Source organism: Candoia aspera, chromosome 3 (assembly GCF_035149785.1).
Source record: "Candoia aspera isolate rCanAsp1 chromosome 3, rCanAsp1.hap2, whole genome shotgun sequence".
NCBI classification, from domain to species: Eukaryota; Metazoa; Chordata; class Lepidosauria; order Squamata; family Boidae; genus Candoia; species Candoia aspera.
The window spans coordinates 121,276,172-121,289,152 of NC_086155.1; the positions used below are offsets into that span (position 1 = coordinate 121,276,172).

At 48.9% G+C, this 12,981-nt stretch overlaps 1 protein-coding gene across 1 annotated transcript in view; it reads left to right on the forward strand.

The window, feature by feature from the left end:
• Positions 1–12,981, forward strand: part of ELP2 (elongator acetyltransferase complex subunit 2) — a 54,680-nt gene that overhangs the window by 20,392 nt on the left and 21,307 nt on the right. Inside the window, exons 13-16 of the mRNA XM_063298739.1 lie at positions 1,233–1,421; positions 2,790–2,859; positions 6,123–6,218; positions 6,357–6,414. Coding sequence (XP_063154809.1) covers positions 1,233–1,421; positions 2,790–2,859; positions 6,123–6,218; positions 6,357–6,414 — 413 coding nt within the window. The remainder of the gene's footprint in view (positions 1–1,232; positions 1,422–2,789; positions 2,860–6,122; positions 6,219–6,356; positions 6,415–12,981) is intronic.

A 12,981-nucleotide genomic window follows, 5' to 3' on the forward strand; every position in this document is an offset into this window, starting at 1 on the left:
AAAAAGGCAGAGGTAGGGAAAGCAGGACATTAGGAAGATTGGGGGAGGGAAGACCAGGGAGGCCAGTTAGCTATTCTGCTGCTGCCACATGTTCTTGTCACGTGAAGTATCTGACCAGTCCACTGGTTCAAATACAACGTATCAAACTGGCTCCCTCTGATCTTCGTAGCACCTTCCTTTCCCACTTCCCCTTAGCTACCACAGCTAAGATTGATATTAGGGAAGGGGTTGGTTGGTTGGTTGGATATGTTGGACTTGAATTCAAGGGTGGCAGAAACACAAAACAGGGCGAACAGGAGCTGAGCAAAAGAAGGTGCTAGGAAGATTGGTGGCCAGGCTGGTGCATGGACCCTGCAGAGGAAGAGGGGAGAAGTGCTCTAAGCTTGCCCTCCTTGTCCCATAAGAATTCTCTGGAATTTGACTCTGCCAAAACCTAGAACAACCAAGATTCCATTATGCCAAACGTCCCAGCCACAGTGTGTTTGTTTTGTACACAACCCTTGTAGATAGATCCGAGCTAGCATATCTGCGCTGCAAAAATCTGGATGAACACTGAATGGCAGCAAAGAGATAGAGAAATCTCCAACTCCGGAAGTTGTTAGGGTTTTTACAGCCAAGTTTTGATAGTTCTAAAAAAAATGATTTTTTTCTCAACAGGATACGAAATCTGAGCAATAGCTTTTCTTAACATTTCTTAAACTCTCATAAAATGCATTCATATCGTATTCCTATTGATCAGTAGTTAGCTACTATGGTATTATGACAATATCACATGAGTATAAACATTTAGAAGTTTATATTGGAAAGATTTATTTAAAAATAAGATCTTGTCTATAATTAGACTTAATGATATCATTATTCATGCAACTTAGTATTCTGTTTCTAGTGAGGAATAAAGATTGTTAAAGAAAAATTCAGGGGGAGGCCAAACTGGGGGACAGAGTTGTATTTTGAACCAGGATAGGATTCTGGTCCTTTTCTGGGATGTATTGGACATGCCAGCCGTCCGTCTCATTTATTAATGAGAGGAGATTCCTGGCATTTCCAATGAGATCTAGATAGAGGCAAGAATGCATTTTTTGTACGAAATGAACTGAATGCGTATTTTCAGCAAAGTGTAGTTCTAAAATTGACAATAGATTAACGGGACTTAAAATTTTATATTCTTGGGTGCTTTTCTCCTATAGATTCTAAGATTGGTTCTTGTATAAATACAATGGTCTTTTTACTAGGTGTCATGGCATGAAATAGCAAGACCCCAAGTCCATGGGTACGATATGCAGTGTATAGCACTAACGGGGCGGTTTCAGTTTGTGTCTGGAGCAGATGAGAAAGTGCTTCGTCTATTTACCGCACCTAGGAATTTCATTGAAAACTTCAGCAGTACTTCTGGAATATCTCTGGAGAAATTATATTCTGGTGTAAGTTGTGTATTCACTTGTTTTTAAAGAAGAAAAAATTACCGTCTGCTACATTTTATGTTTGCATCTCTCATTTGAATTTGAGCACAATTTTTAACGTATGTTACAGAAATATTGAACGAGCTCAGAGATTCTTTACTTCAAGGGTGGTTGAAGTTTGAGTGGTCAGGGGCTATAAATGAGCCCCCTGACCTTCTGGAGGCCATCTGACAATGGTACAATATCATTGGAGAGGGTAGGATCAACATTTTCCAGGGTGTGTTTTTTTGGGGAGGGCAGGGTGAGAACAGGAGCAGGATGTCTCTATGAGTCAATTCACACCCATCCCCACTCTTAAGCCCCCCCATAATAGCCTCTTTGGGGCATAATTTAGAGCCAATCTGGGGGGCTATTGAGATTTGTAACAGTAGACATAGGAATAGCTTGCCTCCAAGAGGCTCTCTGTTCCCATTGCTACCACTGAAACTTCCCAGAATGACAAAAATAGGGCAAGATCAGACTGAAAACTACAGTTTTAGACTATTTGGGGGGACTTGGGAATGGAGTTTAAAGATGAGAATGGGAACAAGAAGCTCCTAGAGGCCTTTGACTCTCATTTCCACTCTTAATTTTAACAGAAGAGACCAAAAATGGCACAGACAGAATTAATGGCATTGCCAGTCCTGTGAGATAGACCTGGTCAGGAACTGACTCCACAAGAAGCCTAGAACTATACTCTGGTCTTACTCTATATGCTAGAACTATGCTCTAGTTCTAGACTTCCTGTGGAGTCAGTTTCCTGATCTGGTCTACTCTATAGGCTAGCGGGCTGCATGTGGTCTGTGAGTTATGGGTTGCTGAACACTACTTTAGTGCTGCTGAGAATTTTAAGTTTAAAGCATGTAGTACTAAACTTCCTTTTTGTGGAGACATGAATATAATTTTAAATTTGAACATCTGCATAGTCACAATCAAATCAAATTTCTTAGACTATGTTCATAATTGGTGCTGTATGGTATGCTTGTTACTTCTTAAGTTGTTTTGTAGAGACAGTGTTTGTGACATAAAACCATGGTTTATTACTTAATATGAGGTACAGACCCAAACAATTGTGCTTTATTCAGTAAACATAGCTGAACAGAGTATGGGTTAGCATGATGTGTGAACTCAGTAGTCATGTAATTCTGTATGACCTAGAAAATTGAAACTGAGGCAAAGATTTTAAATTAGTTTGAGATTTTTCTAGGAATTCGGATACCTTTAGTAACGTACATACTGCATTCTAGATTTGTGATACATAGAAAGTTATGCTGAAGGACAAAATTGTAAGAAGGCTTTATTTATAAATGAGAAGATTCAGATAACCATAAATAACATTTTTCTTCTTAGCAAATGCTGGATCTTCCAGAAGGAGCTACTGTACCAGCCTTAGGTTTGTCCAATAAGGCTGTCTTTCAAGGTAATATCTGTCTGTATGTGAATCTAATTTTGTATTTGTGTATATGAGTGCTTATTTGATCATATTTGTGCTGTGCAGGTTGATGAGAGAAATTAGCTGAGAGATGGGTGATCCTTTGTTGATGTAGGGGGTTCCTAGTTTGCTCCAGATGTTTGGGATGGTAAATCTCATAATTCAAATTAGCATGTTCAATAATTAAAGATTCTGACACAACTCAACAAAACATGATAACCCTCTCTCCCCAAAACCAACACATCATCAGCACTGATGATGTTACCTAGTTGGGTAATGAAACATCTGCAAGCAAAGAAGCTCAGAGAGCACCAAGAACTCCACAGTTCAACTCTGAGCTACATATATTCTTTTCTATTGAGTTCTTATAAAATAACACACAGCAAGTAAGTACGCCATATTATAACTTAAATAAAATTTGAGAGCATAGCAATTGTTACCCAAGGGTTCTTGATAATACATCTTTTCTTTATCCACTACATTATTTGTCATGCAGGTCCTTGTAGGTTATCGTATTTAATTTCTTTTGAGCAATTTCTTTTGTTCAGTGGAGTTAACTATATTAACACTATGTTTACTTTGAGCAGATGATGGCAGGGTAGCTAGACATGGTTTCCACATGCTTGTATATTGTTTGAATTCAGGAGCAGCCCATGTACCGTATTTTCGGAAAACTTTAATTCTTGAATAGAAGCAATTCAGTCAGAATTCATGACTTACAATCTTGACTGGATCAAATTATTATCTTCCGTATATTTTAAGTGTCTCCTTTTTTTGAATGAACTTCCTTTTATTAATAATTTTAGCGTTATTGTTATGAAACTACAAGCTTTAATTGCTTCAGAAACAGGCCTAGAGAGAAAGTGTAATTGGTTATAAGAGATGTCAGCAGAGGAATACTAATAATGATTCTCAGAGGATCCCATTTCTGGATCAATGGGGTGGTTAAAAATGGAGACAGTTGAGTTAATTCTGCATTCTTATGTTAATATACCAAAGCTTAGAAAGTTTCAGCCCTGAATAAGTAATGAATAAAGGTATTTATTGTTACAAGTGGGAGTATACATATTTGAGTGAAGAGAAGGCATGATTAGCAAAGATGTGTGCTGTGTATGCATTTTTCAATGCTCTGTATATAGCATTTTAGTGAGATTCCCTCAAGGAAAACTAGACTAGACAATCTAACCATAACAATTCCCCGAAAGTGCAGCGTTTTTCTCCCAGGAAAAAGTATATTGGGGGCATCAAAGGCATGTCAGCTAAACATCCTGCCTGTCCTTCTATATCCCAACTATTGAGAACAGAACTTGCACTTTTGACATAGATGCATATCATTGTAATCCATTCTGTGTTGTGTGTTCTTGAACATACTACAGGATAATGAAGCAGTAGGACTTTTACTATAATGAGTAAGGTAGTTGCAATTTGTTTCTGACATGTTTTTCATGTAGTGGTACATATAGGAACAGCATGCAGCTCTTTGGGGATGCTCTCATGGCAGCTGTCTGCAACTCTTTAAACCAAACATATCTTTTCCTGGATCTTTTCCTGCACCAGAGGAGGGTACCTGTGTGGTCCCACAAAAAGATAGAGCTGCTTTAGGGAATGGCAGACAGCTGCTATGTGAGTGTGCCCTGCCCACTCATGGCATACTCACATCTGCACAGCCCTAATATATAACCATTAGATCTATATTTTTAATACAGCTTTACATATGCAGAAGTGGTATAGTAGTTAGTATTTTTATTTGCTGTGCACTTATATCTAAGTTCAAGACCTATTATTCCTCCCAACAACAGTCTTGTATGGTAGGTGTACTGAGAAAGAGTGAATAACCCAAAGTCACCTGGTTAATGTCTGTGGCTGATGGAAAACTAAAACCTGGATCCCTCCACTCCTAGTCCAGCACCTTAACTACTATACCATGCTTTTGAAGTTCCCATTGAGTTCTGTGGATTATTATTCTCGGCACTGGAGTTGGGCAATGCTTTGGATTCCGTTTCAAAAGGCTCTTTGGAACATATGTGTCAGGGCCAGCCTCGTTCCGAATAAGACACGGACTCGCTTAATAGGGATTAAGGATTTCCGGTTTATTGCAACGGTTCTGACAGAGAGAAAAACGGGAACGGAGAGGTGGTGGCATGGGGTCCTGTTTATACCCTCTTGCCTGACCCCGGGCTCCTCCACCCTCCATTGACCCCATTCCCCCTGATGGGATTTGTGATGGTTGGTTGGGCGTTTTCCCGGCTGCCGTCTTTGTCCTCTTGCCACAGGTGCACCCTCCGGGGCATCATGCGTGGGTTCTTCTGTGCCATTGATTCTTATCTGTATCACCTTGCGAGGTCCTTCCATTGAGTTGTAGATCCATTCCTGGGTGTGGGTGCTTTGGGTGATTAGTTTGAAGGTTGATTTAATCATCTCCTTCCTCTCTTTTCTGATGATCATGATCCATGTTGTGAGGCTCTTTGTGCCTTGCAACGAGGTCATGACAATATGGGAGCATGAACGTAGCACCTGCAGCTCTTGAAAATAGCTTTGTCTTTTCCAAGAATTGAATGGCAGTCCTTCACAGTAGCCACACAATCCTGGGGAAAGGTGTCAGTGCTTTAAAAAAAAGTTCTATGTGCAAGCTCCAAAGCATCTTTTTGAAATTGAATCCAAAGTCCTGCCTAGCCTTGACAGTATAGAATTACTGCCTTGTAGTGTAAGCTTATGCATACCTATTGAGGAGTAAATCCCATTCCTAAAGTAATATGTTGAATATTATAATTCTGGGTGGCTGTCATTCCCCCTTTCATAAACGTTTTATCTTGTCTCTTTTTTCTTTTGTTTTAATTTAATTGAGGGTGGACTAGAACTTGGCTGTCCCTGTTCCTAGTACAACACTTTGAAGAATAGTGGTTCTCCTTCATCTTGTCTTGTTCATATTGCATTTTGTTACCATGACCCCTTTTAAGAGTCCATAAGGAAATCTGAATGTATTGCTATACCAGCTTCTTTCTTTCATCCCATTGGGAGGGTTTAACTTGTTCCAGCTCCTGTCATGGTTTGCATCAGAAGGCCCAATTATTTTATCTTGCAGAGTAATATTGTCTAACAGGCTGTTTAGGTAGTGGCTTAGCTTGTATTTAGATTTTTTTTATCTGGGAACTGGAGTTGTTTCTTTCTGTTTAGTGCTTATTAACAGATGCCATCTTTTTGCAGATTCCCTACTTGGTGACTTTAAAGCAATAACATTTGTACATTTGCAGCTGCAGGTACAAGAACTCAAACAACTGAAGAAGAAAATCTCAGTAATGCTTCCAGCCAGTACCCTGAAAATTACTTTCAGCCATGTAGTCTTTCAGGTATGCAATATTAAAAATTAATTCATTAAAAATTCAATATGTAGTTCTGGGACAAAACCAGTTCTTCAGAAAGCTGACAAATTGACCAGATTCAGGATAAGAACAGTCCTCAATACAGAATCAAATTATTTCTTCCAGAGCCTCCCACAGAAGATCATCTCTTGCAGAATACACTTTGGCCTGAGACCCAAAAGTTGTAAGTTACTTTGTTTATAGATGTAAAAATATACCCCCCAAAGGTGGAAACCATTTAAAGACCCTGATTTTTAAGTAGTTTCAACCCCAGTGTAGTTCACAATACAATTTTCCTGTTAAATCTGGAGTTCTTGGTTAGGTCAGGGGCAGAAAGATGTAATTAAAAATGTATTTTCTGAAACTAGTTTGTGTATCCCACTCTTCATGGAAGGACCTCAGTGCAAAGCTATGAACAAAGGGAAATGCTACTTCATGCTTCAAGCCATTAAATAGGCTTAATAAGCAAAAGGTTTATTAGAGCAGTTTTCTAGTGTTTCTACCATTTGAATTTTAATGCTAATCCAAACATGGAAAATTCTGGTCTATTCGTGGCTAAAGAGAGTCATAAAATAAGGTACAGAAAGCATACAGAAAATGGCTCCTGGAATTTTTCACAGTCCTACCGGCAGTGGCCACACAAGGCATCTGTAGTTTCTTCTGTATAACGAAGTAATGAGTTGTATGTTTGTCTGTTCATGCTCTTCTCTCATGTTGTTGTGTGTTTGTATGTATGTGTCATTGGGAAGCACAGGGCAGGCTGAATATGCTCCACCCTGAATTGCCTGACCAAAAGGAGAAAGGAAGGTGACTTAGAACAGAATTCCATTCTAAACAATATTCCAGCACTTTCTCCCATAGGGATGCATCAGGGAATTTCTTCTGGAATTTTTTTCTCTGTAGCCTCTGGCCTGATCTCTTTTTTATCTTTTTTTTAATTAACTTCACCCTCTGTCATGAGTGCCGTTGAGCTAAAGTCATCAGTGCAATGGCACACATGACAATGACAAGGAAATAGGTGAAGGGGTACAAGTTAAGTAGCCATCAACCTACAACGACTAACGGCCAACAAACAATAGCCAAATGAATCACGGAGCCACCCAAACCATCAGCGGCAATACAACGGGGATCGCCCAGCTGAAAGCAATCAGCAGAGGAATGGAAACCTGATGATGGGCGATCCCGGAAACCCTCACCCACCGGCAGGGCAACGCATGGGACAAAAGGGGGGTGACGTGACCGTGAGCGAGGGGGCGCTGACCGGCGCGGGGTATTTAAACCCCGCACCGGCGCGCTCCTGTCACTCTCAGCATTTTTCTACCAACGCTGTACCTGCCCTGCAATAAACCAGAGCCTGATTCGCAAACCAGTGTCTGAATGTTATTCAGAGGGAGGCAGCGCATGACATAAAGCTGAGAGTCATAAACTCAGCCTCGCCGAGCCCCACCGGACGACAACGAGCCGCGGGAGGAGTAGACGGCGAGAAGACCAGCAAGATGAGGCCGGAACGGCGCGGGCAAGGAGGGCGAGCCGCGCGGCAAGAGACAGAGGAGAACCGACCAAGGCCAGAGGCACCGCGGACTCCCGGAGCCATGGACGCCCACCCCACCCGACCCGAGCCTCAGCTCCAACCCCAAGGGGAGATGGCGACGGAGGCAACCCGACCGCGGGAGGGAGCAGCACGACTTCCGAAACCAGCGGAGGACCCCGCGCCCCACATCGCACCCCAGCAACGGGCGTAGAGCGACAGCCCCACGGCGCTCAACACGGAGGAGGACGACGGAGACACCCATCAGACGGCGGAGGAAGCGGACCCGCGGCAGAGGGACGATGAACCCCGCCGGCAACCCACCCCCGAGGACGCGCCAACGGAACCGGCCCCAGCGGCGGCGCGGGCTGTGGACGAGGAGGCACGAGCTGAACTCGCGGCCATGCGGGCTCAGCTGACGGAACTCCGGACCATGCTCCAGGCGCTTATGCCCCCCACGCCACCCAACGACGTCCCCGCACAAGCCCACACCCCGAGCGAAGCATCGAACCCACACGGGCCAGCGGAGGGCCAGCAGACGGCACAGGCGGCCGACACCACACCCCGAGAAGCGAGAGGCGGGGCCGCACAAAACGCCCGGGCCCCAAAGGACTTCCCCATCTTCTTCGATGGGACCCCCACAAAACTCTCGTTTTTTGTGACCAACGCTAGGGAGTTCATGGGGAGGCACGGACACTCCTATGACTCCGAGGCCGACAAGATCGCCGCCGTGGCGATCAAACTCCAAGACAGGGCGGCGGACTGGTACGTCCAACTGTACGAGTCCAGCTCCCCCGCCCTCGCCACCTTCCCTGCTTTCATCAAAGAGATGAAAAACTACTTCGAAGACCCCCTAGCCAAAGTACGGGCGAAAAGCGCACTCCAAAGACTTAAACAGGGCACCCGCACGGTCCCTGACTACGCCCTGGAGTTCAAAGCCCTCGCGGGGAAGGTCAGCGACTGGTCCGAGACCACCCTGCTGGAAATCTTCAAAAGGGGGCTCAACCGCGACGTTCTCCAATGGGCCCTCTACCGCGACGACCCAGAAACGTTACACGGGTGGATCCACCTCGCGGGGAAAGCCGAACACGCGCACCGCACCTTCCTCATGACAACCACGGAAGACACAAACGATGCCGGGAAAAAGGTACCCGCACCACACGGGGGGATGGCCGGCCCCATATACCCTAAAAAGAAGTTCAACCGGGAGCCCTGCGGGAGGTGTGGCAAATTAGGGCACAAGACGGCGGATTGCTTCGCCAACCGACCGCCGACCAGCGCGCCCAAGCCCACCCCGAAAATTAGCCCCAAACCACCCAACCCGGGGCCGCCGCCTCACCGCCGAATGACCGTGGCCACAGCGACACCGAAAGAGGGCTGGGACGCTTACTGGGGGGAAGAGGACAATACCGACCCCGACCAGCCGGCGGGAAATGCTCCCCGCCTGCTCTGAGACGCGTGGCGAGGCAGGCGGTGGGACAGCAACGCGGACCACCTCAACGAAACGACAAAAGCTCCGTAATATTGGCAGCAATTCAACTCTCTACCGGCAACGGAGCCACCACGGCCGCGGCACTAGTGGACTCGGGGTGCTCAAAAAACCTCATCCACCCCGACCTAGTCGCCAAACTCGACCTCCGCTGCTTCCCCCTCCCCACGCCGCTGGCATTCCACCAGCTGGACGGCTCTACAGCGGGAGGGAAACCAGCCACGCTACAAACCGAGCCGGTCACCCTGCAAATGGGCACTCACACTGAGCGCACATCGTTCGTAGTCACGCACATCGGACGGCCCATTGCAGTCCTGGGGATGCCATGGCTCGCGACAAACAACCCGCGGATCAACTGGGCGACCCGCACCTTCACATTCGGCGACGGCGAGTATCGAGCACCAGTTCCAGCCGGCAAAAGCAACCCCACGGTAGGACGAGCGGAGGCGACCACACAAGACAACGCCGCTAACACAGCAGACCTACCAGAACAATACGCCGACTTCTCCGAGGTCTTCGGAGAGGCAGAGGCTGACCAACTACCCCCCCACCGCAAGACGGATTGCCGGATCGACCTACTGCCCGACGTCCCCTTACCTCGACCAAAAATCTATTCGATGACCCCGAAGGAGATGGCAACCCTCCGGGAGTTCATCGATAAAAACCTAGACAGGGGATTCATAGAGCCAGCATGCTCACCGGTCGGAGCCCCCGTCTTATTCCGGGAGAAGAAAGACGGGACCCTACGGCTCTGCACCGACTACCGGGGCCTAAACGCGGCTTCCCTGTCCAACAAATACCCCTTACCCCTGGTGAAGGACATGCTCGCCCACCTGTCCACGGGCAAAGTCTTTTCCAAATTGGACCTTCGCGAGGCGTACTATCGCATCCGAATCAGGGAGGGGGACGAATGGAAGACGGCCTTTAACTGCCCCCTAGGCGCTTTCCAGTACAAGGTACTGCCCTTCGGACTCGCGGGGGCCCCTGGGGTGTTCATGCAGCTCATCAATGAGGTACTGCATGAACACCTGTTTAAAGGGGTCCTGGTCTACATCGACGACGTCCTTATTTACACAAAAACACACGAGGAACACGTAACCTTAGTCAGGCAAGTCCTCGACAAGCTCAGAAGGGCGCAGCTCTATGCGAAGCCTACAAAGTGCGAGTTTCACAAAGAGCGCCTAGACTATTTGGGGTATCGAATCTCCGGGGACGGCATCGAAATGGACCCCGCAAAAGTCGAAGCGGTGCTAAACTGGGAGCGGCCCCGCAACAGACGGCAACTACAGAGCTTCCTGGGATTCGCGAATTTCTACAGGTCATTCGCCCGGGGGTTCGCTGAGATAGCCCTCCCCTTAACGGACCTCCTCAAAACCAAAGGGGTGGGGGACACCCGACGCGCCAAGAACCCAGGCACAGTGCTGAATTGGACTCCCGCGTGCCAGACCGCATTCGACAAGCTGAAAGCGCTGTTCACTACGGAGCCAATCCTCGCGCACCCGGACCCAGAACGGCCGTTCGTGGTCCAAGCCGACGCCTCAGACTTCTCCCTGGGAGCCATCCTGCTACAGAAAGACTCCACGGGGCTCCTGAAACCATGCGCCTACCTGTCAAGGAAGTTCTCCGAGACAGAGAGGCGATGGCACGTCTGGGAGAAAGAAGCCTTCGCGGTGAAATCGGCACTAGAGACATGGCGACACCTACTCGAGGGAGCCACCCAACCATTCGAGGTCTGGACGGACCACCGGAACCTCGAGGCCCTACGAACGCCTAGACGCCTTAGCCCAAAACAGGTCCGATGGGCCCAATTCTTCAGCCGCTTTGATTTCCAGCTGAAGTTCATGCCGGGCAAGAAGAACTTCCTGGCCGACGCCCTCTCCCGACTGCCCCAAGACGAAGAGCCCGCCCCAGACACCATTGGGACGGTCCTATCCGCCTCGCAACTGGGGATGGCCGTGACCACCCGAAGCGGCGCACGGAGGCAGCTCGACGCTACGGCGCAGCCGACGGCGGGACAACCGGCGACGGAAAGAAGCCAACCGCAACTACCAGGGGGAATGCGCACGGACCTCGCCGCCGCCCTCAAAACCGACCCCTGGTTCCTGGCGAACCCCGACAAGGTAACGATGGCGCAAGACCTGGCATGGGGGGAAGGCAGAATCTACGTCCCGGACTCGCAACGCCAGGCGATCTTGCATAGGTCACACGACGCCAAGCAAGCGGGACACTTTGGGTTCCTCAAGACCCTACACCTAACACGGCGCCAATTCTGGTGGCCCGCGCTCAGGCGAGACGTAAAAACCTACGTGGCGTCCTGCCCAACGTGCGCTAGGGCCAAACGGGCACCAGGCAAACCCGCGGGGCTATTGCAACGGGTGGCAGAACCCTCCCGCCCATGGGAGGAAATCTCTATGGATATTATAGTGGACCTCCCACCCAGCCAGAAGAAAACGGCCATTTGGGTGGTGAAGGACTACTTCTCAAAGCAGGCCCACTTCATCCCCTGCACGTCGGTCCCATCCTCACAACAGCTAGCCAAACTCTTCCTCATCCACGTGTACAGGCTACACGGATGTCCCGCACGTGTGGTGACCGACAGGGGCACACAGTTCACCTCCAAATTCTGGCGGGCCTTCCTGAAGCTGACGGGGACCCAACAGGCCCTATCTACGGCTTGGCATCCTCAGACGGACGGAGCCACTGAGGTTCTTAATGCCACCTTAGAGCAATTTATACGATCATATACGAACTACCACCAAGACGACTGGGCTGAACTGCTCCCGTTCGCCGAAGTCGCATACAACAACGCCGTCCACACGAGCACGGGGAAAACTCCGTTCGAAGTAGTCTCGGGGCGCGACTTCGTCCCCATACCGGAGCTACCTCAACCCCCGGAACCCCAGGTGGACGCCAGCGACTGGGGACGGAAGATCGCGGAAGCATGGCCAGTAATCACGGCGGCGCTGAAGGAGGCACAGGCTGCTTACAAAGAGCAGGCCGACAAGCACCGGCGCCAACAACCGACGTTCCAGGCGGGGGATATGGCCTATCTATCCACCAAGTTCCTAAAGTCAACCCAACCCTCGAAAAAACTGGGGCCTAAGTACATCGGGCCGTTCCGAGTCACGCAAATAGTGAACCCGGTAGCAATACGCCTGGACCTGCCACACAACCTCCGGAGACTCCACCCGGTGTTCCACACCAGCCTCCTAAAACCGGCAACCACCTCCCGATGGCACCCAAGCACGCCACAGCCCGCACCGCTAATGATCGACGGGCAACACCACTTCGAGATAAGGGACATCCTCGACTCCCGCAAGCAACGAGGAACTCTACACTATCTGGTCAGGTGGAAACACTTCCCCCACCCGGAATGGGTGGCGGCGCACAACGTTAACGCGCCTGACCTGACCAGAGCATTTCACCGGGCATACCCCGACAAACCGCAACCAAGGTCAGCAAAACGAAACCCCCCCCCGCAGGCCCCCCCCGCCTCCCGTGCCCCAAGGGAAAGGGCCCCCCCCAAGCCCGCGACTTGGGTGGACCTTCCCCCCCCCGGGACTCACTCCCCCCGCCCCGGGCCCACGGGGTGGTGACAAACGATCGCCAGCACCCTCCCCCCGCCCCCCGGCCGCGGGGGAGTGGCAAGCAAGTCAACAGGGCAACCTGGGGGCAACGCCCAGGAGACACAACAAAGGCGACGCACTCTAAATAAGAAAAGAAGGGCCCTACCT